We start from the raw sequence: 27825 nt of genomic DNA on the forward strand, positions 1-27825 counted from the left end.
CACGCTCTCAGCCTGAAGCAAAAATGGCCGAATGGGGCGTCTCAGGCCCCCCCTCCTCGCACAGTTCCTTCTTCCCAGCTCCGGGACAACTGGCAGGGCTCTGGGCTGCGGGCACGGCCCCGGGCAGGAGTTTATCCAGACCTCCGGGGGGCCACCTGCTAGCCGCGGGGTTTCTTTCTGCTTCCAGCTCTTCCCTCCGTTCCCCCAGACCCAAGGGTATCTGCAGGGGGCTATCTTCCCAGCCAGTCACCGAGAGGCCGGCCCAGCCCCCTCTTGCTGTGTTTTACTGCATGGTTCCCACTATTGCAGCTGCGGCCGCTCCTGGGTTTTTCCCTTTTTTTTTTTTTTTTTTTTTATTTAAAGAGCCAGCCAGTCTCCAAACACTGAGCCCTGGCTTCCCCAGACTGCCGCGCGGCTGTGGGTCTTCCAGCTAGCTTACTCACTCGTTTCAGAATGCAGACTCCCGGTTTCACCAAGTATACAGCCCCTCTGGAGCTAGGAGACCTTATCCAGCTGGCGCATCGCTGTAACCAGTATTCTGGGTCACTTTCTGTTTTTTAGCTAGCGTTTCTCACGGAAGTGTTTTTTTCGTCCTGTCTCGGCTAGCTGCCATCTTAGTTTCCTCCAACTTGATCTTTGACCATGAATCTGTGCGAACACCTGTCAGTTACACAGGCAACCATTGCCTCATTGTTACTGTTTGAAAGTAGTGTTTTACCTTTTTAAGGGTCCCTGGGTATTTTGCAGACATTTCTGGGGCTTTATGAAACAAATCTTTGGCTTCCCGATCGGAAAATGGTACTTTCAGTTTAAATACGCATTTGTTCCATACCTGTTTTCCTCTAGGCCCTGCAGGTGTTACAAAATAAAACATAAATACCCTTTGCCTTTGAGGAGCTTAGATCTATTAAGAAGGATAGAAGAACATAAATTTCTATTAACTCAAGGCAAATTAAGGAAAGTGCTATTAGAGGGCTAGAAAGGGCCACACATAACTGCTATCAGTCTGTTCGGAGTAGCTTCTCTCTGAAAATGGCTTAACAAGTTGTTATCCTTTGGAAGACAGGTCAAACCTGTCACAGATAAATTACACTGCCAAAGAACAGTGTTGGGCTACTAGGAAAAGTTTCTGGTTCATTGGCTCTGATCATAGGCTGTCTGGATACCTGGATGAACACTTGTTTCCATAAATTGACTTGGGAAACTGGATTTTACTTAGAACTTATTATAGCCGTAAGACATATTCTTAGATTTATAGCCCAGACATTCATATTTTCCTTCCAGATAGTTTAGTGACCAACCATAATTTTTCTTGCCTTTAAAAATAAGCCATCAAGTCTGTAAGCACTTTTGATAGAAATGTCTAAGGACTGGCTTTTAAAGGAAATTGAATTACTTTATTAGTAATGCATCGATTAATATAATTTTTAACATGAAGGGACAAAATTGAAATTGTATATAAATTTATTAGTCATATTATAGTCTCAATTTTCAGATCTGTGGAAAATTACTGAACTTTTTATCTACACTGAGATAGTTAAAGGAGTATAAAGAGACTAAATTCTTTGAGCTTAAAATAAATTCTGCTGCTTTTTCAGTTTTATACTCTATTAAATATTGGCCACCTTAATGTGTATTGTTAGGTATAGAGTAAATAATATGTGTTGCACTTATCAGAAGGCTGAATAAAAACTTTTAAAGTGCTTATCAAGATGATCTCATGCTAATGAATAAGGAGTGCAATGTTGGGTATCTTGACATATATTTCTAGCTATTTTTCTAGCTAATTTCCTGAAGATACCACGACATGCTCTGCTGATGAAAAAAGATTATGTTTGTTTGTGTTCCTGGAAATGTAAAAACAATGTTGGTATTGATATTTCCCTTCCTTGGCTCGAGAGCAACTATCCGTCTCTCATATCAGTCTATTTCATAGTATAAGCATCAATGGAAGACAAGGACCCAATGAATTTTCCTTTTGCTTCTTCTGGTTCGATTAACTATCAAAGAAATGAATTTGTTTCTAGTGCCTAAAGTAATTTTTTATTTCTTTCTGCACTTGTATCATGGCTGATTATATTTCATTCTTTTACAGGAATTTTAAACAGTTGTCAAGTGAAATGGAATTTATGACACTTAATGGAACAACATTAAGGAATCTGGAAATCCTACAGAATCAGGTCAGGCGAACATAAGGGCTAGTTGATTCAAAATAGTTTTGAAAAAAAATTTGGAGTAAGATAGAAGTCTATTCTTAGGAGGGGAGTGCAGATGAAAAATAACAATAAGTTGTGACTTCAACTGCTCTACCTGTTATCTTTTATTACTTGATTACTGCAGCAGTCAATTTTTGGAGACTTAAATATACTGAAATACTTCGCTGGGTGTTGCTTTGGGAGGTTTAGAGCTGTCCTTTTTAATGATTGAAGGACATGCCCATCCTGACAATTTCTGTATCATGATGGGAACTTTAGGACAGGTTACTAGGCTATAAATATTGGAAAGATGTTCTCTTTGAGAGTGAAAATGGAGTGGATTTCTTTTTTGTCTGTTTGATTATATTTTTTCTGCATACCTTTAACTTTTTGGTGAAATGTCTGCAGCCTTATTTTATTATCCAGCTTATAAAATAAGTTACCATGATATCAGTTTAAGACTATAAAGTGCTTATTTCACTTCACAAACTTTTGTCATTGTTTATCTGCCCTTTATTGATGAATTAGGAAGGTAAGATAGACATTAAAAATTATTGCTTTAATTTATTAAATTATCACTTGGAAATGAGATACTGTATTGTGAAACTAATATTGTTATAACATAAAGCCATAAAATTAAAAAGTAATTCTAAGTATTTGATTAAGTAGTGGGGCTCCTGAACCATCAAAATCAAATGGTTTAAAACTCTTCATATCCCCCCTATGTGGGATCAGACACCCAGGGGAGTGAATCTCCCTGGCAACGTGGAATATGACTCCCGGGGAGGAATGTAGACCCGGCATCGTGGGACGGAGAACATCTTCTTGACCAAAAGGGGGATGTGAAAGGAAATGAAATAAGCTTCAGTGGCAGAGAGATTCCAAAAGGAGCCGAGAGGTCACTCTGGTGGGCACTCTTACGCACACTTTAGACAACCCTTTTTAGGTTCCAAAGAATTGGGGTAGCTGGTGGTGGATACCTGAAACTATCAAACTACAACCCAGAACCCATGAATCTCGAAGACAGTTGTATAAAAATGTAGCTTATGAGGGGTGACAATGGGATTGGGAAAGCCATAAGGACCACACTCCACTTTGTCTAGTTTATGGATGGATGAGTAGAAAAATAGGGGAAGGAAACAAACAGACAAAGGTACCCAGTGTTCTTTTTTACTTCAATTGCTCTTTTTCACTCTAATTATTATTCTTGTTATTTTTGTGTGTGTGCTAATGAAGGTGTCAGGGATTGTTTTAGGTGATGAATGTACAACTATGTAATGGTACTGTAAACAGTCGAAAGTACGATTTGTTTTGTATGACTGCGTGGTATGTGAATATATCTCAATAAAATGAAGATTAAAAAAAAAAAAACTCTTCATAAATATTTATTACAGTTGCAGATTAGACCAGGTGCTGAATTTATTCTCCTGACTCCTAGATCTGTACATTAACTAGTTTCTCTCATTTAGTTTCTCCCTCTTCCAATCTATCCTAGTATACTTGAGTCAGATTTACTTTCATTCAGTAACATTTTCATCTTGCCATTCATTTCCAAGAGCTGAGAGTCTTTGCTGCATGACGCTCTCAAGTCTGTGTATATTCCCATGATAGGAAACAAGAAGTAGGAATAAAGGACTTTTCTTGGATAAAGAAGTGTTCACAGTCAGGGCCTGCAGGTACAGCCCCAGCATTCCAAGCTCTCCTTACTTCTGTCACGTCCTCCCTATTCAAATCCTACTACAGAGTAGTCAGTTTTGAAATGAAGACCCTAAGGCAAAAATAATCTATAATCAGAATACCCTTTGAAATTCTTTACATCATCAGGACTTGGGGCCCTGTTGTAAAAGGATGCTGATAATTGATGTCGTCTGTTTGTCTTTGCACTTCAGCTTTGCCCTCTCTTTCCATGGAGCAATTGAAAGGGTATTGGAGAAGGGGATGGATGTCAGGGAGAGTAAAGGTGTAACCAGTTGTGTGTCTCCCACCCTTCTCTTGACTCTGCCTTAGAGATTGATGTCAAGTAATTGGAGTATGATTCCCTTCCACCATTCTCCTGATGTCACTGTTTACTCCATCAGGCCAGTCAGGGTCTTGTCTCAAGAACACGTGGTGCCGTTGCTCATCTGGACTGCCCTTGTCAATCTGCTCTGCCTGTCCAGCCCATCTCATAGTTGCCTCCTGTGACGACTGTAACTCCCATGGGCATCCTCTGCTCTAACTGCTAAGTCCTTGGTAGCTTATGTCATGCCTTTTATAGCTGATTCCTGCCAGCTGGCATCCAAGCTAGCCTATAAGTCTCCCAAGAGCAGGGACCATGTTTGATATACCTTTGCCAGTCTCAGGACTGCACACGTAGTAGGTGCTTCTGTAAGTACTTGTTCACTGATTTGAGGGAAAAGGAAAAAAGTTAAAAACAAACAAGCAAAACAGGTCAGTGGAAATGCTATTTTTTGTTTCAAGTTAAGATTTACATATTGTTTCGGTTTGTTGAAGCTGCCATTAACGTAAAATATCAGAAATGGATTTATTAGGTTACAAATGTACAGTTCTAAGGCCATAAAAGTGTCCAAACTAAGGCATCAACAAGAGGATACCTTCACTGAAGGAAGACCAGTGGCATCCGGAATACCTCTGTCAGCTGGGAAGGCACATGGCTGGCGTCTACTAGTCCTTTGCTCCCAGGTTGCATTTCAAAATGGCTTTCTCCAAAATGTCTCTGGGCTTCTATCTCTCTCAGCTTCTCTCAGTTCTCTGCTTGGTTCTCGTAGGGTGTTTCTCTCTAAGCATCTGGGAGTCCTCTCTTAGCTTTTCTGGGGCAAACTCTGGGCTTCATCTCTTAGCTTAGCTTCTCCAAATGCCCTTCTGTTTGCATCTCATCTCCAAGCATCTCCAAGCATCAGCGTTGGCTCTTGGTCTCTCTTAAGTAGTCCAGTGAACTAGTCAGGACCCACCCTGAATGGGTGGGGTCCACACCTCCATGGAAATAATTTAACAAGAGTCTTACCCACAGTTGGGTGAGTCACATCTCCATGGAAATACTCAATCAAAAGGTTCCACCCTAATCAAAAGACTTAATAAGTCTGCCCCCACAAGATTGCATTAAAGAACATGGCTTTTGTGGAAGACATATTAGATTCAAACCAGGATACCTATACCAGTAGCTTTTCTGAAATACGTAACTATCACCTGAAATTAGTTGTAAATTTTTTTTAGGGTTCAACTTTTAAGTGGTAAAGGAAAGGTAAGTAAATTTTTACTAGAGATTTCATGAAACATACTAAAATAAATTCTTCTAGGGTAAATTTTTGGAGTGCAACAATACAGGTTTGTCTTTATCTCCAGTGTTTTTCCAGTGTTGTCTGAGAACATCAGTCTTTAAAATTAACTATGAGGCAGTGGACGTTTCTGAATTGTCAAAGGAAAATTAATTATCTTCACTAAACTGTACTTCTCAAGGTGGGAAAGTGTATAATTACATTTTTAAGACACTTAGAAGAAGCATATATTTTAAAAGACTGATTGTTTATTCTTAGTTAACTAAAATCTACAGACTGTCCCTTTTCTGTGCAAGCTATCAAGACTTTATTGCATGTGTGTATTCATTCATTTCTCAAACATTAAATGAACACCTATATGTATAGCACTTTATGCTGGGCATGTGTAACATTTAAAATTGGGGTGTGTAGGATAATTAGGGCACAAGAAAAACTGGCCTTTTGATACAACTAGCTATTTTGATACAAGTTAATAAAAGTTGTCTTGTGTTCTTTTTTAGACTGACATGAAAACCAAAGGAAGTTTACTTTGGGTTTTAGACCATACTAAAACTTCATTTGGGCGACGGAAGTTAAAGAAGTGGGTGACCCAGCCACTCCTTAAATTAAGGTAAAAGGAAGTCTTTTTTGTGTGTTTAATCTGAAATGATACAAACTCATGAAATTAAAGGTATGTAAGACTCCTTTAAGAACCTACATTCCCCAAGGTTACCATAATTTGTAAGAATGCTGTGAGAATATTTAACTGGGGAAGCTTTTATTTTGTATCTGACAATGTACTGCCTAGAGTTACAAGCATTTTTTTCTTGGCCCCCAAAATGAGCCTGCTTGCAGATTAGAAAACATGAACTGTGTTTGGGGAAGTGAGTTATCCAATTAGTTTGGATCATCAGGAGCTTCAGAACTAGGGAAAGGGCAGACTTGAAAAATGGGCCTTTGTAAGAGGACCCTGCAGGCCAGGCTGAGGAGTTGGTAGCTGGAGGGAGTTAATTCAGTGATGCTGAGCATGGGAGTGATATGATCTGAGCTGGGCTTGCTTGTGTGTAGGAGGGGACAAGTGGTGGAAGGGACAAGTTCATGGAGAGCTGCTGAAGACCTGAGCCAAAGCATAACAGTAGGAATCTGAAAGAGGTTTCAGTTGTGAGATATTTATAACTAGGAGCTCCTTTTGGGAAGGTACTGGAGTCTGGTGCCAAAAACAGTGGTTTCTAAACTCATTTGCATATTGGAATCACCTGGGAAGCATCACAAACTACTGATGCCTGTCTCTAACCCCCAGAGATTGTGATTTAATTGGTCTGAAGTGTGGCCTGGGCTTTGGAATGTTTAAAAGCTCTTCCAGGTGATTCTGATTTGCAGACAAGTTTGGGGACTGTGGCCTAGAATTGGGTCTGGCACATAATAGGAGCTCCATCAGTATTTACTGAATGAACACATGCTATTGTTTTTTGAACTCTGTGTACTTAACTATGTATTTCGTACTCAAAATAACCCTCTGAGGTTGGCCCTTGAGATAAGGAAACAGATTCAGAGAGCTTAAATTGCATGTTCTGTGTCACAGCTAATAGAGGGAAAGCCCAGATTTAAAGGCAGCATTGACTCCATCAGCACAGCAGACACTTAACCCCTGTCCTGAATAGCTACCATATACATAGACCAGGGAGAGCATGGGGCAGTGGCTAAGAGAACTGCAGTGAGTGGTGCTGTCAACTGAGTGAGTCAGTCACTCTAAGCCTCAGTATTCTCCCTTTGAAATGGTAAAATACCTCCTCACAGGGTTCTGTTAGGAATAAGGAGACACTTCAGGCATGATGCTAGATGCTTTACATTTTGCTTTTAAGATGCATAATAACCTCATTAGATAGATGCTATTATTAGCTCCATTTTACTCTGTGCTTGGTAGGTAGTCATCTTCAGTAAATGATAGATGTGTTGTTAATGTTAGTACTAATCTTAAGACACTTTTGATGACGATAATTACCAAATCACTTCAGTTTAGTGGATCACTCTGATTTCCTTTCTTGACCATAAAGATGTGAAGAAGAAATTCTGAAAATAGGGAGTATCTGTTTTAGTTCGTTAATATTAAATGAAATAAGGGAAACTTATGGGGCAAAAGTGTACAAGATGGCTTTCTGCAGACAATTTGTGGACACAAATACAGGTGTAACATTTTGGGTGATGGAAAGATATCTGCCTAAACATCCACAGCAATTCTTGCTTCTTTTATTTGCTTGGTTGAAATATTCAGTGGAAGCAGACTTACTGGTGAACTTTTTCATGTAAATTTAAATTGTTATTTCTGATGTTAAATTTCCTTTTGTGTAATCAGAATTAATTTGAGAAAAATTCAGTAGACCCATGTTATATGCTATTGTTGGGCTGAATCACGTATTCCTGGGGATCATACCTCTCCAGAAAGGCTGATAGAAAACATGCCATGCCTTGAACATTGATGCTTTCATGTGTGAACTTTAGACTGGCCTAACACTTAAATTAGCTACAAACAAATAAATCTTTTTTCTTTTCACCTTTTATTGATGTTCATAGTTGAAACTTTATCCTCCTGACCCATTAAAATCTGCTCCAGAAGAATTCTGGTTAAATATTAATGGCATTTGCAACCTATTCCAAACAAATACCTAGAGAAAATCTTCAAATGATTAGTCTTTGGCTCAGGTATATGTTGTTGTTCTTTTTTTTTCACGCTAATGTAACAAATGCCATGCTTAGCACATCAGTGGTCCATTCAGGCTAATATTCTCTCTCTGACATTAACAGCCAAGGTTAGTTTAGAGTCTGATGTTCTTCTGTAGTGAGATCATAGAACAAATAATGGGTGACAAGGGCATTTAACCAGACAAGGCACGTCTCCCAAAGTTCTGTAAGATCCCACTATTTGTTAGTCATCCATGAATTCTCTTATATCTCTTAAGATCCTCTTTATATTTTTAGATTATTCTAGTTCTCAGAGCAGTCACACCAATTCACAAATCCAGTTACCAAAGTACTTCAAGATTCAGAGGATTTTCCGTTCCTCAGCCCCTTTTGTTCTATAAAATTGCCTCTTTGGTGCAGAATTTTACTAGTGACTTCTAGAAAGTATAAATGGTGTTTACTCTATGCTGAGTGACTGATTAAAAGAATTCCTTAGATTATTGTTAGATTATTGAGACTTGATTTTACTGTACTGAAACAATATTGCCTTTAAAAAAAATTATCAGAATTGTAGGTTTACAGAAAAATCTTGCATAAAAAAGAGTTTCCATATACCACCCTTGTGTTAGTTTGGTACATTTGTTACAATTCAGGAAGAAACATGCTTATACTTGTACTATTAATTATAGTTCATGGCTTAACTTAAGGTTCTCACTGTGTTAGGCAGTTCCATTGTTGTTTTTTTTTTTAATTTTATTCTAGTAACGTATATACAACCTAAAATTTCTCCTTTTAACCATGTTCACTTATATAATTCAGTGCTCTTAATTATGTTCACAATATTGTGCTACCATCACCATCATTCACTACCAGAACTTTATGATCAACCCAAATAGAAACTCTGTACAATTTAAGTATCAACTCCTCATTCCTTATTCTCACCCTGTCACCTGGTAACCTATATTCTAGATTCTGACTCTGAGTTTGCTTATTATACTTCATTCATATCAGTGAGAGCATGCAATATTTGTACTTTTGTGTTTGGCTTTTCCCCTCAGCATGATGTTTTAAGGTTCATCCATGTTGTTGCATGTATCAGAACTTATTTTTCTTTTGTGGCTGAACAATATTCCATTGTGTGTATATAGCACATCTTATTTATCCATTCATTAGTTGATGGACACTTGCGATGCTTTCATTTTCTGGCAATACCACATTGCCTTTTATAAATGAGTTATGCCTTCCTATGTGTTGTGACCTACATTTATCAGTTCTGCTAATTTGGGGGAAGAAGATTCTTCAGTCTGTAGTTCTCCTACTGGTTGCTTCATTTCAGGAACTGTTATCTCCCCTTGACAAGTTGCTTAGACTTGAAACCTGGGAGTTGTTCCAGGCATTTTCTTTTTCATAACCACATCCAATCTAAGTCCTGTTGATTCTATCTCTAAAATATATCCTGCGTCTATCTATGTCTTGCCGTCTCTACTGCCATCACCCTGGTCTTAACTATCATAAGCTCCTACTTGGATTGCTGCAGTAGGCTCCTGGCTGATCTCTTTTTTCAAAATAAAACTGAGTCATGCTACTCCCCTGCTTTAAACATTTCATTGTCTTCCCATTGTGCTTAAAATAAAATTAAAATTCTTTAACGTGACTCTTCTCTCTGACTCTCGTTGTGTTCTTCTCATGCTAGGCTTCCTTTGGTTCCTGAGTGTCCCAAGCTTTTTCTTATCTCAAGGTCTTTGTACTAGTTGGTCTCCCAAGTTAGAATGGTCTTTCCTTTCTCTTCATTCTGTACATGGCTAACTCCTTATCCTTTAGCTCTCAGCTTAAAATATCTCTTCTTCAAAGAGGTTTTCTTTGACTGCCTAATTTCATTTCTTTCATTAATTCTTTCTTTGTATCATTCTTTGACAGTGTGCTGGATGTTTCATAATTAATATTTGTGAGTGTTTATTTCATGTCTGTTTCCCACAAAAGTGTAAGCTTTATTTGTAACAGGCACTTGTCAATATTTATTGAATAAATAATTGAAAGAGTGAATCATTCAAGACCCAGCTCAGTTATCTCCTTTTTCTCCTTCCTTCCCCATTAGAAAGTTAACTCCCCTCAATTTTGTCCTACTTCTTACTTTCATCCTTTCCAACTCCAAAACATACCCAGAGTACACTGGGGCTGTCTCATAGTTCCTTGTATATAATAGGTGAGCAATAAATTTTGAACAAATAAATCCAATCTGATAATCTTGGGGTTCTAAGTAAGCTCTGAAAATAAAGGCATGCCCATGTAAGGAAGTTTATTTTTCTAAGAAAAACTCCTTGATTTTAAAAGAACCTTAGAAAGACAGTTTTCCTTTATGTAATTCCTTGTTTTAGTGCCACAGATTTGGTTCTAGAAAAATCATTTCTTCTCTTTTAGAAGTATAATTGTTTGATCAGGTGTGAGAACATTGTACTTAACACTGGAAGAAATGGTGTATCAGCATCTTGTCAGATCCCTAGTGGCACTGGCAGTAGATGGAAGTTGCCTAAGGAATGTCATATGACTTAGCTGGGTGGTAGGAAGGTGCTGTCTTCCAGCTGTAGATGTCGCTGTTTTAAGTACTGTGTAAAAAGGTCTAACTATCTGATTCTGAATTTATTTGCATAGAAATGTTTGTGTGCACTGTGATTTCCCTACACTCTTGAAGGCCATACCTGTAGTATCTGAATGCCATAATTGGTGATTCAGATAGGCTCATTATTTCAAATCCTTCCTCCTTTTGGCACAGAGATATCTAATGTACTTATCTTTCGAATGGAAACAAATGTCTTGATTATCATTTAAATGTATTGCCCATTTATTCAACAACTGGAGTGAAATTGAAAAGAACCATTGAATTTTGTAAATTGCAAACACTATGCAATTTCTTGGCTGTAAAATCATTCATCCATCTTATCTTTGGAATATATCCTGTACTGTATCCAAGTGAAGGTATCAGTGCAAAATGTTAAATTGATTTCAGGGATGAAAAAGTAAGGGAAAATATTTGGGAAGAAAGAAACAAAGGTCCAAATCTGAGAGATGCAAGAAAAAAGTAGCCATGGTAGAATGGGGAAAGAGCTAATACCTAAAAGGTAAGATCTTAGGCACTCTGTAAAAGTGTCTGTGTTGGGGAAACAGAGCACTTAAACCTCAGAAGAAACAGGGGAGTGGAAAAGAAAACAGCAGGTTGGGAAACTGGTGTCTTCCTGTGTTGCATTTTGATCAGTATTAACTGTAAAATTATTTCAACTCTCCTCTGAGATAGATATTTCTTCTGTTTTGTAGATGATAATTTGTTAATTATCCAAGGTCACCCAGCCAAGCACGTAGAGGCTTGTCTGAAAGCACAGTTTTGGAGTTAATCGGAATAGCTTGAGTTCTGGTTCCCTCACGCGTTTGTGTCACTTTGGGCCAGTCATGAACTTTTATACATCTCAGTTGCTTCACCTGTAAAATGGGAATTACAGTACTTACTTCATAGTTTTTTGTGAAGACCAAATGAGACAGCATATATAAATGATTGCTGTGGTTCCTAGTATCAATTACATGGTTGAGAAGGTAGCTGTGGTCTTTATAATACCAAAAAAAGATCAGTAGAGGAATGGAAAAATAAATGATCCATTCGTACATTGGAATATAATACAGCAGTTAATGGCCCAAGTTTACATGTAACAACATGGGTAAATCTCAAAATAACAGTGTTATAAAAGCTTACATAGAGCATGATACCATTTATTTAAATTTTGTAACACACAACAATATCCTGTGTTGTTTAGGTATTCAGATGTAAGTGCTACAAATATAAAAACAGGAAGTTGAAAGGATATTCACTAGTATCAGGACAATGGTTACTTCTGGGAAGGAAAGAAAAGAAAAGGGATACAGGTAGGTTAGTTTTCTAGCTATATTTTCAATGCTTTATTTAAAAAATAATTCTATATAAAATACATACACAAACACATATATTTTTTAATGGATTTGCTACCACACCACTATCCCCATCATAAACAGGTGAAAGTAAGATTCAAACCCAGGTTTATCTGTCTAGAGAGCCTTGAGAACCTCCAGTGTTTCTACCACATCTTGTTTTAGAAAGATGGGAAGACGGTCATAAGATTCGTAAGCTGAAGGATTCCAGTGATGGCAAGGGGAAAGACTGTGGGCTTAGATTGTGAGTGGTCTGGGGTCTGTCCAGGCCAGTACTTCTCCTGAATCTGGTACTTGTCTGTGTTTTATCTTTTGCATGTAGGTACAGGCAGGACTGTACAGAGAATTTACATTGACCACTAATGAGTGGTAAGAGACTTTGTGTCAGTCCTTCTCAGGATGACACAATGGTTAACAATTGAAATACTGTCATATTATGTGGTTGGGCTTGGATCCCAACCTTTCTCTTTTATTTAAGGCTCTAAACTTAAAGCAAGTACTGGGAACTTTGGAAGCTCAGTTTCATGTTCTGATTGACTAAGTAAATTTAATAGGTTTGGTAACAATAAGATAGTAATTTGACTAGTGAAACAAACTGCCAACAAAAAAGACCCAGAAAAAGTTAATGGCTTAAACTGAATAGAAGTTAATTTCTTTGTTTTCTACTTTACATAAACAATCCATGACCTTTCCAGGTTGGGAGTGGGTGGGGTGCTCATCATGTAGGCGTTTAGGAACTCCAGAGTATCTTCAGTCTTCATCCTGTGGCTTCCAAGGTCATCTTGGGCATTGACATCCAGCCAGTGGAAAGGGAAAGAACAGGAAGGATAGGTGTTTTTGTTTTTTATGAACCAGGTCTTGAAATAGCACATATCACTTCTGCTCACATCTCATTGACTGGGATTTATTCCGGTGGTCACACCTAACTGCAAGGGAAGCTAACAAATGTTTACCAAAGGAGTGGCTATTTTTTCCCTTCCTTTGTTATTGTTGTTTCAACCCCATTGTACTTTTTTTAGCATGTAAAAATTGATTTATTTGAAGTTTTGAACAGACATTATCTTTACACTGTTGAAAGGTTTAAAAATATGAAAATATCTACAGTGAAATGTTTCCCTTTCATCCTGCCCCTCATCTGCCCAAATCCCATTAGATAGTCATAGATATTATATTTTTGTGTATCCTTCTAGAGAATTTTCATTTCAAAAAATAAACAAGCAAATGTGAATGTATATGCCTCACCCCCTTTTACGTAGATGGAGGCATAACATACACAATACCTTGTGTCTTTCACTTAATAGTATAAGATAGTTATTTGAAACTTTTTATTATTCATTTTCAACAGTAAGATTGTGTTGTTCCTGTTCCCAAAGAATTTCTAATCTAATTTGATCAATTATAATCTCCTAGTAAGGAAAAAGAGATGCAAGTAGAAAACTTTGTACCAAAAATAAAATATTTGCTACTCACTATGTAGCTTAATACTATAATTAGAGTAAATGAGGAATACTTTTATAATCCAAATTAGATTTTCGGAAAACTGCTTAAGAGAATTAAACATGCTAAATTTATTCTTGGCATTTAAATCCCATAAATAATTAAAATGAAGAAAATACGTAATTGTTGGTGTTAGGAAGTAGGTCCTTGACTACATTTTTGTGTAATTTTCTAAAGCACTAAGTACTTTTGAATAATTAATTAGTTTTTATTTTGGTAAACTCATACATTTAGAGCATTAGTGGTTGTATTTCTAATTCAAAGCTTGGCCTAAATGACTAATATAATGTTACATATTTTCTTTTATCATTTAATTTATATTAACAAAATTAAATGACATTTTAAACTTGCTGGAACATCTTGAAATTCACTGCTTTAGACCTTATTTATTCTTTGTGGTTACCCATGTTCCTTGTGCCTAACAATATAACAGTCAATGTGACGACTCAGATTTTACTCAGCCCATGGGACATAGTACTGCTCATAGATGCAAAGTGAAGTATAGGTGCTAGTAACTGAGTGCTGTGATTGATTGGTACTGACCCATTCCTCTTTACCTCTGCTTTGTATAAGAGCTGAAAGGGGGTCTGCTGCCAAGAAACAAATCAACTTTAAGTCCTCTTACCTAAAAAATGTTTGCCCTGTCAGCTTGCATCTCTTAGAATGCATAGATTCAGGAACTTTAACTGGCCTGTCCTTTGTTCTGTAGTATTGGGACTTCAGTGAGATCTAGACAGGCTCAAATGACCAATAGTAAATGGCAACTTTCTTTGGGCTTACTTTCCTCCTTCTCTCTTTTAGCTTTATCATTCTTCATCTTTATGCCTTTATTGATGGGGACTTTCAGAATACCTCCCCTCAAAATGTGATGGAAGGATTTCATTTTCTGGTAATATGTGGCTTTAATATCATAAAAATTCTTCCCTTTATGAAATAACTAGATGCTGGATGAAGTACAGCAAACATCGTTTTAGGATGTAGCTGAGACTGTAAAAAAAAAAAAAAAAGTTAAGAGGAAAACTCAGAAACCAGATTGAAAAGGGAGCTGGATGCAGAAGTGAATTGACTACTATGGTGCAGCTGCCCTCTGGGCCTTTGCAGATCTTAATAATGAAAAAGGCTTAGGTTTAATTGCCTTATGGGAGACAGGGAAGGTCTTTGGTCCTTTTCAGTTAGTGAGCCTATAGTAATGTGAGACACCCATAAGACTATAATCTTAGTAAAAGACAGATAGCAAAAAAAATGTCTGTCTTGGCCTAGTCTCATCAGGGGAAAAGTTTCCAAGAATTATTAACCACAGGCTCACCTTCACTGAAGTGAGCAATTTCAATTTATACTATCTGTGGTCTGGCAATTGCCAAGCTGTGAAATTTACTTTAAATGGTCCCATTGTGCCTCAGTGTATCCAGCAGAAGCAAGTGCACATCCTTCCAGAGGGATATGCAATCAGTCCAGGCCTAATAAGAATCCCAGAGAAGGCTTGCTTAGTTACAAAAGACATGTTGACATGCAGGTCAGTAGGAATCATAAGCAGCAGAATTAGGATCCTGAGACCAGTTGGTAACGTAATTATAAAGATAAGTATCAAACTACCAAGTTAAAAGAAGTCAAAGAGAATAAAAGATATGAATACAGAACAAAAATACTATCAAAGGGACAAGGTTGATTTAAAAAAGAACTGCATAAAACTTTTGGAAACAGTGGATGGGTTAAATAGGAATTAGATACAATAACTGAAATGCAAAATGCATGTGAAGACACACAGAATGTAGCACAGAGAGACAATGTGATTGAAAATACAAGAGGTTGAAAAACTAATCTAGAATTTGGTGGTCTAGCATAATCCTCATCAGATTTTCAGGAGAAAATTAGACTGGGAAGAGATAATATTCAAAGAGGTGATAAAGGATGAGAATTTTTCCTGAAAGATATGAATCCTTAGATTTAGAAAGCACAGTAAACCTGAAGTGTGATTAAACATGAATAAAAAGTCCACATTTAGGTAAATTATAGTGAAACTACAAGACATTTAATCAGATAAAATCTTACATATAGCCAGACAGCAAAGAAAGATCACCTATGAAGCAATGAAAATTACGTAACTGATTGTTTTCTAGTTCCCTTCCTGTTCTGTTTCTTTTGCTTTCTTTTGGTGACTCTTTTTTTTTACATTCATTGAGTTGTTTTTTTTTGCTTTTTTTAAAAATCATTTTGTTGTCCCCCAATTAGCTAGCTACAGTTTGTGTGTCTGTTTATATTGTCTGTTATTTCTGTTGGTTCTTACTCACCTGGTTTCTTTTTGTGTTTGGTTATCTTTGTCTATGTATTGCTTTTATTATTTGGAAATTTATTTTTAGGATAATGTGAAGGCTTATCCAGAGAGGTTTTTTTTGTTTGTTTTTTTCTGCGCTTCTGTCAGGTCCTAGGACCATCTTAATCAAGTTCAGGTTCAGTGCTTGAGTTTTTTAGACTGTCCAAATGATGCTAACCTAGGCTGCAGGTACACCCTTCCAGTTCACCATTATTTTCACATTCACAGCAGCTTCTTCTGGCATCTCTCTTCAGGGGCAAAGTGGCTTTGGCTGATGGATTGTTTCTCTGGCTTCCTACCTTCTTTTAGAGTTTGCGCCTTACCATTTTGTCAATTCATTAATGCTTTGTTCTTTTCCCCCTAATTTTTATAGTGGTAACATATATACAACACAAAATTGTCCATTTTAACCACTATCAAGTATACAAATCTGCTGCCATCACCATCATCCATGGCTAAAACCCTTTCATCACTCTAAACCAAAGCTCTGTACCTATTAAACAATAACTTTCCACCCCACCCCACTCTGGCTCCTGGTGGCCTGTAAGCTACTTTCTGTCTCGGTGAATTTGCTTTTTCTAGGTATTTCAGAAAAGTAGAGTCATACAGTTTTTGTCCTTTTGTGTGTGGCTTATTTTGCTCAACATAATGTCTTCAGAGTTCATTCACATTGTAGCATGTATCACAGCATTATTCCTTTTTATGGCTGAATGATATTCCACTGTATGTATATACCATGTTTTATTTACCTATCCGTCTGTTGATGGACACTTGGATAGCTTCCACCTTTGGCCTATTTTGAATAACAAAGTTTTGAACATGTGTGTGCAAATATCAGTTTAAGTCCCTGTTTTAATTCTTTGGGATGTATACATAGAAGTGGAAATGCTGTGTCATATGGTGATTTTATGCTTAACTTTCTGAGGAATTGCCGAACTGTTTTCCCTAGTGGCTAAACCATTTTATATTCCCACCAGCAATGTATGAGGGTTCATGTTTTTCCACATCCTCATCAACACTTGTTATTTTCTGTTTTTGTTTTTGTTTTTTTTTTAAAAACAATATCTACTCTGGTGGGTGTGAAGTGGTATCTCATTGCAGTTTTGATTTGCATTTCCCATCATGATAACTAATGATTTTAAGCATCTTTTCATATATTTATTGGCCATTTGTGTATCTTATTTGGAGAAATGTCTATACAAGTATTTGGCCCATTTTTAATTGAATTATTTATCATTTTTTTTTTGAGTTATGGGGATCTGTACATATTCTGCATGTTAAACCCTTATCAGATATGATTTACAAGTATTTTCTCCCATTCTGTAGGTTGTCTTTTCATTTTCTTGATAATGTCCTTTGTGCAAAAATTTTGATAAAGTATATTTTTCCTTTTTTTTTTCTTTTGTTGCTTATGCTTTTGGTGTCATATTTAAGAAATCATTGCAAAAACCAGTGTCATGAAGGTTTTTCCCTGTGTTTTCTAAGAGTTTTTTAAATATGTCATGTCACTGCCTTCTCATCTCCATGGTGGCCTCTGAGTAGTCACTACTTAGTCTTATGTTGTTTCCTTTGTATGTGGTGAATTGCTTTTCTCTTGCTACTTTCAGAACTTGCTCCTTCTCTTCCGTATTTGTCAGTCTGACCAGAATATGTCTCAGAGTGGGTTTATTTGGATTTATTCTATTTGGAGTTCACTGGGCATTTATGCTTTGTGAATTTATATTGTGTAGAAGATTTGGGAAGTGTTTCCCAACAATTTCTTTGAATATTCTTTCTAGACCTTTACCCTTCTCTTCCCCTTCTGGGACACCAATGAGTCTTAAATTTGGATGTTTTATTTTATCTATCATATATATCCCTGAGGTCCATTTTGATTTTTCTGATTTTTTTCCCCATTCTATCTTTTGTTCTTTCATTTTCCATTCTGTGGCCCTCAAGGTTGCTGATTCATTGTTCAGCTTCCTCTAGTCTTGTACTATGAGTATCCAGAATCTTTTTAATTTGAGCGACAGTTTCTTTTACTTCCATAAAATCATCTATTTTTTTATTTACTCTTGCAATTTCTTCTTTATGCTCTTCTAGGGTCTTCTTCATGTCCTTTATATCCTGTGCCATGTTCTTCTTCATGTCCTTTATATCCTGTACCATGCCCTCATTGTTTGACTTTAGTTCTTTGATTAATTGCTCCAAGTACTGTGTCTCCTCTAATCTTTTGATTTGGATGTTTGGGTTTGGGTTATCCATATTGTCTGGTTTCTTCATATGCTTTAAAATTTTCTGTTGTTTTTGGCTCCTTGGCATTTGCTTTACTTGATAGGGTTCTTTTAGGATATGTAGGACTATTCACAGAATTATCTCTAATTTGTCAGGTCTACAGCTTGGTGGCATACACTTTCTCAAACTAACCAGCAGATGGCGTCCACAAGTCACCTATTCCCCTCAAGTCCGTTGTCCCCAACTTTATCTTTGTGGTGTGTGGGGGTCTGATTCTTGTGGGGTCCAATTGGTGCACCAAGTTTGAGTGTGTTGTTGGTGCTGTCCACCCTGAATGTGAGGCGTGTGTCTGAGCGGTTAGGGAGGGAGGGCAGCTTTAATAATCAAACCTCCCAGGTGTTCCTGGAAGTTTAAGGCTGTTGCAAGAGTCTAAACCTTCGTTTCAGTCTTGCCGCAGATTGTCTCTGCCGCTGACCCACAAGTCTTTGGTATTGGCGTATGGTCCCTGGGATTTCCGAGTGGGTCCCTCTTCCAAGCTGTGCCCTTCTAGGGCCTCTGCTGAGGGAAGGCTGTGCTACATCACAAGTGCGCGCCATCCCTCAAGGGAAGTTCTGGGCCGCCAGGCCGTGTAGGGGCGTTCCCAGCCTGCTGTAAGGATGGCTGAATGGGGCGTGTTAATTTCCCCCTTTTCACACAGCTCTACCTTCCCAGCTCCGTGACAGTTAGCTGTGAGTGCACAAAAGGCTATTGTTCACGCCCGATATTGTGGCATGTGCGTGTGTTGCTAGAAACACTTCCTGTCACACTGGGTTTTATGGTGTGGCTCTGGACTGTGGCTCTGGCCCTTGGCAGGAGTGTTCCCAGCCTGCCAGGACAATGGCTGCAAGGGGCGTGGTTGTTTTCCCCTTTTGGCTTACCTCTGCCTTGCTTGCTCCAAGATAATTAGCAGTGGGTGTGCGAAAGGGTATCTTCCATGCCAGATATTGAGGTGTTTTCACAGCCCATTCCTGCTGTGCTTCACTGTGCGGTTCTCACTGCCGTATCTGCAGCTGCTTTTGGGTTTTTTTGAAAAAAGAACTAGTCTGCCTCCAAATGCCAACCCACGGTTTCCCCATACCGCAGCATGGCTGCCAGGAATTCAGCAGGGTTACTCACTTGTTTTGTAAAGCAGACTCCTGGTTCCACCAAGTGCATGGTCCCTGTGGATTTAGCAGACCTTGTCTGGCTGGTGTATCGCTGGAACTGGTGTTCTGGGTCACTGTCTGGCTTTTATCTAGTATTTTTCACTGAGGTGTTTTTTTGCCCTGTCTGTCCTAGCCGCCATCTTAGGTTCTCTCTTCTAAGAGTTTTATGGTTTTAGCTCTTATGTTTAGTTCCTGTTGCCAGTTTGAATGTATTGTGTCCCCCAGAAAAAGCCATATTCTTTGATACAGTCTTGTGGAGCAGACATATTAGTGGGGATTGAGTTGGAATGCTTGGATTGGTTTGTTTGCATGGAAGTGTGCCCCACCCAATTGTGGGTGATTACCCTGATTGGATGATTTCCATGGAGGTGTTACCCCGCCCATTCAGGGTGGGTCTAAATTAAATCACTAGAGCCATATAAATGAGCTGACAAACAGAAGGAACTCAGTGCAGCTGTGAGTGACATTTTGAAGAGCAGCTGAGAGTGACATTTTGAAGAGGAGCTGCAGCCAAGAGGGACACTTTGAAGAAAGCACAGGAGCTGCAGATGAGAGACAGTTTGAAGACTGCCATTGAAAGCAGACTCTTGCTCTGGAGAAGCTAAGAGAGGACAAATACCCCAAGGGCAATTAAGAGTGACATTTTCAAGGAGCTGAAGCCTAGAGAGGAATGTCCTGGGAGAAAGCCATTTTGAAAGCAGAACTCTGGAGCGGATGCCGGCCATGTGCCTTCCCAGCTAACAGAGGTTTTATGGACACCGTTGACCATCCTCCAGTGAAGGTACCCGGATTGTTGATGCATTACCTTGGACGCTTTATGACCTTAAGACTGTAATTATGACCTTAAGACTGTAACTGTGTAACCAAATCAACCCCCTTTTATAAAAGCCAGTCCATTTCTGGTGTTTTGCATTCCGGCAGCATTAGCTAACTAGATCCATTTTGAGCTAATTTTTTGCATATGGTATGAGGTAGACAGTTAAATTTCATTCTTTTGCATGTGCATATCCATCTTCCCAGCCTCATTTGTGGAGGAGACTATTCTTTCCCTATTAAATGTACTTGGTACCCTTGTTAAAAGTCAGTTGGCCATAGAAGTCTGGGTTTGTTTTTGGACTCTCAATTCAATTCCATTGGTCTATTTGTCTATCTTTATGCCAGTATCACATTGTTTAGATTACTGTGGCTTTGTAGTACATTTTGAAATCTGGAAGTGTGAGAACTCCAACTTTGTTTTTCTTTTCAAGATTAATTTGGCTATTTGGGGCCCCTTAGGATTCCATATGAATTTGCAGGTTGGCTTTTCCATTTCTGCAAAAAAAAAAAAAAAAAAAAACCTCCTGGAATTTTAATTGGGATTGCTTTGAATCTGTAAATTGCTTTGGGTAGCATTAACATCCTACCAATATTAAGTTTTTTAATCTGTGAACATGGGATATGGGATGTCTTGGCATTAGTGTCTTCTTTAATTTCTTTCAGCATTATTTTAGTTTTCAGCGCACAGGTCCTTCACATTCTTGGTTAAAGTTATTCCTAAATACTTTATTCTTTTAGATACTATTGCAAATGGAATTGTTTTCTTAATTTCTATTACAGGTTATTCATTGCTTGTGTGTAGAAACCCAACTGATTTTTGTGTGTTACTCAATCTTATACCCTGCAACTTTGCTGAATTTGTTTATTAGCTTTACTAGTTTTCTTGTGGATTCTTTGGGGTTTTCTGCATAACGGATCATGTCATCTGTGAATAGAGATAGTTTTACTTCTTCCTTCCCAATTTTGGATGCCTTTTATTTATTTTTCTTGCCTATTTGCTTTGGCTAGAACTTCCAATATAATAGCAGTGGTGAAAGCAGCCCATCCTTGCCTTGTTCCTGATCGTAGGGGGAATGCTTTCAGTCTTTCACCATTGAGCATAATGTTAGCTTTCAGTTTTCCATACATGCCCTTTATCCTGTGGAAGTTTTCTTCTAGTCTTAATTTTTAATTGTTTTTAACATGAAAGGGTTTTTAAATCTTTTTTGAATATGGTTTTTGTTTTACCTCATTTTTTAGATTGTCTTCAATGAGAGGGATGGTTGGGAAGCACCTGTTTCCGCCATTAGCGAAGCAAGTCATATTTATGCTTTTTACAAAGGCTCAAGCTTGTGGCCTAAAGTAATGAAAAGTAGCTCTCAGAAAATTGTATTTAATATTTTTGAGGGCATGAATTGTGGTTTCTTGGCAAAATGTTACTTCATTATAACAAGAGAAATAAAATTCCTTAAAAGTTGGTGGGAAAAAGATTTCCAAGGTGTCTTTCTTTTCAAAGAAACTTTTTCTCGGAATCATATTTGCAATGACATGGAATTCGCTGTTAGCAGAGCCTTGCAAAGAGAATGAGGTGCCCTAAGCCTTGTTGACCTCTTTCTCCCATTTTAACTCTACAAATTTTACTCCATACCACTCACACCCAACCACTATATACCCAAAGAAAAATGCAAAATATTTGATGCTACACATATGAACTCTTCTTTTGGATTGGAGAAACAAACTGTTTCCATAATCAGCTTTCCCATTTGGGAGATCCTACAATATCCATTCATTCATTCATTTATTGATTTAAAAATATCGTTCACCAACCATATTTTGCCAGACACTTGGTATGTTCCTACAGGATAGAAACATGAGCAAGATTTTTGATCTTATAGAGCCCTCTACTAGTAGGGGATAAAGGTTTAGCTATCACCCGCTCATCCTTTAGGTCTCAGCTTAAGCTAGACAAAAATGGGTCAGGGGTCAGGGAATGGTGCTCAAAGCAAAGAAAATGGCACATAAAAAAAGCCCAGAGGTTAGTGTACTGAGCATACTGCACAAAGGCAAGTATGGCTAAGGTATTATAAGATTGGAAGAGAGTGTATAAGATGAGGTTGTAGGGTTAGGTAGGAACCAAAGCCATCTCGTGGTGCCTTGAACACACCAAGCAAGCTCCAGCCTTAGGGCCTTTCCATTTTTCGTTTGCTCTGCCTGACACACTTCCCCCTCCAAAAATCCACATGACTTTCTCCCTCACTTCATTGTTGTCTGTGCTCAAAGGTTATCTCATCAAGAGAGGCCTTCCTTGGACCACCCAGTCTATAGGAATATCCATCCCCATTTTTTTCATAGCACTTATCACTACCTACATTATTAATCGTCTCTCTTCCTTCACTAGATTGTAAGCCCAGTGAGAGTACCTTTGTCTGCTTTGTTCACTGCTGCATCCCCAGAACCTAAAATGGTTCCTGGCCCATTGTAGTTGTTCAATAAATATTTATCTGATAAGTGAAGGCATGAAAAGCTCTTAGAAAAGTGCTTGGCAGACAATATGATCTCAAAAAAATGTTAGCTCTTTTTATGATGAAGTATGAATAGGAGAGAGGAGACCATAGAAAGATAAAATAAAAATTTGAGTATTTGAGGAAAAAGCTTGTTGAATGATTTATAATTTGCAAAAATGAAAATATTCAGAATAGCTCTTTAGAATGTAATTTTATAAGTAAAATCCTTGGTGGTCTGTAAGGCTTGGAACATGACATTTGTGGATGCTATTATAGTGTATCTCATTATTCAGCTTACTTTTTCTTCGTCCTTCCTCCCTCTTCTAGTCAATCACACCTGTTAATTTACCTCCTTAATATCTCTTGAAATTGTGTTTCTCTCCATTCCCATGTCCTCTAGCTAGGTTCAGGCCTTCAGCATGACTCCCCTGGGTTACTACACTGATACCCCTTCTAACTGGTCTTCCTGCTGCTGTTCTTAGGCTCTTCCAAACCATTAGCCATTGGTTCCCACTGCTCTCAGGATAAAGCCAAAGCTCCTGTGTGGCCTGCGTTGCTCACCTGAGCAGGTCCCTGCTGATGTCTCTAGCTCCTCCTGTCATACTTTTGTACCTTCACTGTCCATCTTCCACTAGATCTACAGGTCCCTACCCAAACAATCACTCCCCCAGGAAATCCTTCCTGACCCCTAAAACTGGTTTAAATGCCCCTTTCATGGGTTCCTGTTGCCCCTGGAACATGTATATAATCTTATGTTGATATCTGTAATTCTTTTTTACAAGTTTTACTGTCCTCCACTAGACTATAAACTCTGAAAACAGGCCCCAAAGGGTTTCCTGTTAACAATTATAGCCCTAACGTCTACTAACTTCTGCATTTGACATTTTATAAGCACTCAGTTCACTGAATGAATTAATGAATGATGAATGATTGGTGTATGTGAAATGGAAAGCAAGGTAGATCTAATAAATGATATTTGGACCGTAGGAGAGGGCCTATGGTATGTGTTTCTATTAAGCTATTTAGGTAGTTGATTTAGCCAAATTGCGTGATCAATATGGTAATGTCTGAATTTAATTTACTCATTTTGTATCGTCTGTCTTTAGAGGAGACCTTTTCATAATAAAACAAAACAGATAATAACAATGTGTCCCCCCTCCATAACCTTATGTTGGGATTTTAGAGGCATATCCTCTATTATTAGCAAATAGCAATAGCAGTCAGTATTAGCAGTACTGCAGTAGCATATAGCTAAATAGCAATCAGTAGGTGCAGATTCCATCACATCCTTACATTGGCAATAGCTATAGGTCATACCCTGTGTCTGTGAGTGACAGCCACTTACACTGGATATTAACATCATCACCCAGGTTATCTCTAAATGTGAAGGACTCCAGTGACACCCACATTTAGTCCTTGGGTATTTGGGAGTAAAGAAGAATCTTTGTCATCCTCAGCACCTCAAGTCCATTTATTGTTGCCATATGAAATAAAATGACTCAGGTGCCTTCTTTTCATTTGGTTACAATATATGCTGTTGTAAAATCAGCTGTAGACTCTTCAGCACCTCAAGTCCGTTTTCTTTTGTCATATGGAATGATATGACTCAGTTGCCTTCTTTTCATTTGTTTAGAATATATAGTGTTATAAAATCAACTGTAGACACTGGGACATCTTGGACTAATATCTTCATCATCATCTAATTGACAGTGCTACTTCCTGTTTTGTTGTCACAGCCACCAATCTGTCTCACTGACTGCACTAAAATTATGGTTCTCTTTTCTGGTGATCTGACATACTGCTTTATTATATTTATTTGGAAAGTCTCATTACTCCTGTTAATTCAAGAACAGTACTAGGGTATTAGATTATTTATTTTAAAAAACTTAATTAGAAGTCATTCATATGCATTCTGATCTATATATAGGAGATAAAAGTGGAATAATAGCTGCTCCAGTGACGAGAATTTGTGGTAAATACAGTGCCACACACAGTTTCACTCTCTCCCTGCCCATTTTAGATATCCTTAATCGATTATAGCATTCTGTGTCAATGCAACCTACTAAACCACCACTTCAAATCACCACTACCAGTGAGATTTAGCACTTGAGATCCTGGGACTAGCTCTCTTTGTGTAATCCTTTTGTGTTCAGTTTGCACAAAATGCCTATTTGCATGTCTTTATCTTAATGTTTGTCTATACACAGTTATTTCCAAGCTTATATTTTGGGTGTTATTGTTCCCTCCCCCATGCTTTTCCTGTGGTATCTACCAGACAAATTTTTAAGCAAATAACAATCACGACAGTAGTTATTGTAACAAGTTAACATTTATTGAATATTTCCTATGTACCAGGCATTTTGCTAAGTGCTTAACATGTATTATTTCACTGAATTCTTGTAACAACTCTATGAGTTAGGGACCATTATTATTCCCAATTTAAAGATTAAGAAATTAGAGCGAAGCTAAATAGCTAGGAAATAGCAGAGTCTGGGTTTGTAATGAGACCGTCTGCCTTCTGAGCCCAAATTCTTAATCTCTGAGCTATTGTCTCTCAACAAATGAAGGATGGGTTAAAACCACAATGGTACATGAGTGAACATGCTGTAGTTTTTTGTTTTGTTTTGGTTTCTTTGTTTGTTTGTTTTGCTTGTGCTGTTACTGGGCTAGAATGAAGCCACTTCTTTTGTGTTTTTCCAGGTTCCAAACCAACTTAACACACAACTCTTTCAAAGTCTCTTTCTAAGGAATTTATGGTAGACTTCATAAATATAGCTTAGATTTTAAATTAACCTCTGTTGCTCTTATCTTTCTGTATCTCAGAAAACCTTTATAATTTTTGAGAATTGCTATCTTTGTAGGCTGTCTTATATGTTCACAGATGGCATTGTTTTATCTGTCCTCATACCATCTGTAGCATCAACTATTCCAAATGGTGTCATCCTTCACTTATGCAGGAAAGAGTTATTAAAATCAAACTTTATGTTTGTATAGCATTTTGGGTAAACGTTACGGCAAAACATTGATTTATTTTGTCACAACAATCCTATGCAATGGGAATTTAATTTATTTTTTCACCTCATCTTGATTTACTTTATATGTAGTCTTTGGAATCTTCTTATTAAACAGAATCCTTATGTGAATCTAAGTACTGAAAAAAGAATGGTATTAATTGAGAGTTTCTAAATACTAGACACTGTATTTGAGATTGTCACCTTCAATTCATTTCAACTCAACAGCTATTTATTGAGCAAATACTGTGACCCCAGACCGTGGGGATGAGGAATGATTCCTGTCCTTACTGAGCTTACAGTCTAGCAGGAAAGACAGACAGTGGAGAAGTAAATACAATAATGATTTGCATTATAGAAAGGAAATAGAAGGTGATATGGAATAGATTGGCAAAGGTATTAAATCTGCTTTAATGAGACTAGGAAAGTCCGTCAGAGGAAGGGTGAGTAGGAGTTTGTCAAACAAAGTGGGGCAGGTGAGTAGAGAAGAGGAAGAGTGTTTCCTGGGCAAGGCAAGTAGCAAGTGAGAAAACTCTGATGTCAGAGGACTTGGAGTGGCCAAGATACTAGGAAAAAGTTATTCTGGCTGGAACTAAGAGTGGAAGGAAGAGAGTAACAGGAGATCTTTGGTAAGACTTGAGAGGTAAGAGGAGTCAGTTTCCTCATAGGTCATTAAGGAGTCTGGATTTGAATCTAAGGTTAATGGCAAGTCATTGACAAGCTTAAGTCAGAGGTATAGCATGAACAGACTTGAGTTTTAGGAAGACCACTCAGGCTGCAATATGGAGAATGGATTGGAAAATGGTACAGAAATAGATGTGGGGAGGAAAATTAGGAAAAGGTTTCAGTAGTCTTTAAGAGAAATGATTTTAATTAGACTAGGATGGAGGCAATTGAGATGGAGAGAAGTGGGTGTATTCAGGAGGCCACCCTGCTGAGAATGGAGGAGCCAGTGTGTGTGTATCTACAAAACAACTGTGCCATGCTAAACCAAATGCCCTTTCTGCAGAAGAGGGTGTGAGCCTGAAAAAAAAGGGAAAGCAGTGAGACCTGAAGTTAGTATAGTGGCTATGTATTGTGAATAGGCATGACCTCACAAGGTAATTTTTTTTTAATTCAGTTTTATTGAGATATATTCACATACCATACAATCATGGTGTACAATCAGCTGTTCACAGTACCGTTTTATAGTTGTGCATTCATCACTCCAATCAGTTTTTGAACATTTTCATTACACCAGAAAGAATCAGAATCAGAATAAAAAATAAAAAAAGAACACCCAAATCACACACACACACACACACACACACACACACACACACACACACACACCATCCCACCCTGTTTTTCATTTAGGTTTTGTCCCCATTTTTCTATTCATCCATTCATACACTAGATAAAGGGAGTGCGATCCACAGGGTTTTCACAATCACACTGTCACCGCTTGCAAGCTACATTGTTACACAATCGTCTTCAAGAGTCAAGGCTACTGGGTTGAAGTTTGGTAGTTTCAGGTATTTAGTAGCTATTCCAATATATTAAAACCTAAAAAGTGTTATCTATATAGTGCGTAAGAATGTCCACCAGAGTGACCTCTCGACTCCATTTGAAATCTCTCAGCCACTGAAACTTTATTTTGTTTCATTTTGCATCCCCCTTTTGGTCAAGAAGATGTTCTCAATCCCACAATTCATTTCAATCCAGATTCATCCCCAGGAATCATATTCACAGGGTAATTTTAAGGGTAAATAAGATAAAATCACTCAGTTAATAGTAAAGTACCCATAAATAGCAGTCATTTAGGCAGGAGCCTAATAAAAACTTTGCCTTCAAATCAGTGTGTGTGATAGCAACAAAATTTTCACAGACAAAGGCATGTATTCAGTGAGAGATCACTCCATTTCCCCAAAAATGTCAGTTCATTCTTTCATCCACTTCCTGGTTTATGAATTCATTCATTTATTCAAAGACATTTACTGAGACATATTTCCTTATCTCAGTCTTTAATACCAACGTTTAGCCATTATACCTAAAGTGGGCCTTTGATATTTGTAGATACTTGATGGGTCACATCTGATTTAAGACACATTTAGTCGGTCACGGTTTCAATTTTGCCACTTCTTTCTGAGTGGCCTGTACCTTAGGGTATAGCCATCAATAAAATTCTGCAACCCTGATCTCCCATGTCTCCTGATATCATATTCTCTGTACCCCATTACCCCTTTCTATT

General features: G+C 37.9%; 1 protein-coding gene across 2 annotated transcripts in view; it reads left to right on the forward strand.

Annotated features, from left to right (window-relative positions):
• MSH3 (mutS homolog 3) overlaps nt 1-27825 on the forward strand; it is a 291930-nt gene that overhangs the window by 131503 nt on the left and 132602 nt on the right. For both annotated transcript variants that reach the window (XM_037801425.1, XM_037801426.1), the window contains exons 11-12: nt 2096-2180; nt 5971-6080. In XM_037801425.1, coding sequence (XP_037657353.1) covers nt 2096-2180; nt 5971-6080 — 195 coding nt within the window. The remainder of the gene's footprint in view (nt 1-2095; nt 2181-5970; nt 6081-27825) is intronic.

This window comes from Choloepus didactylus, chromosome 13 (genome assembly GCF_015220235.1).
Source record: "Choloepus didactylus isolate mChoDid1 chromosome 13, mChoDid1.pri, whole genome shotgun sequence".
Lineage (NCBI taxonomy): Eukaryota > Metazoa > Chordata > Mammalia > Pilosa > Megalonychidae > Choloepus > Choloepus didactylus.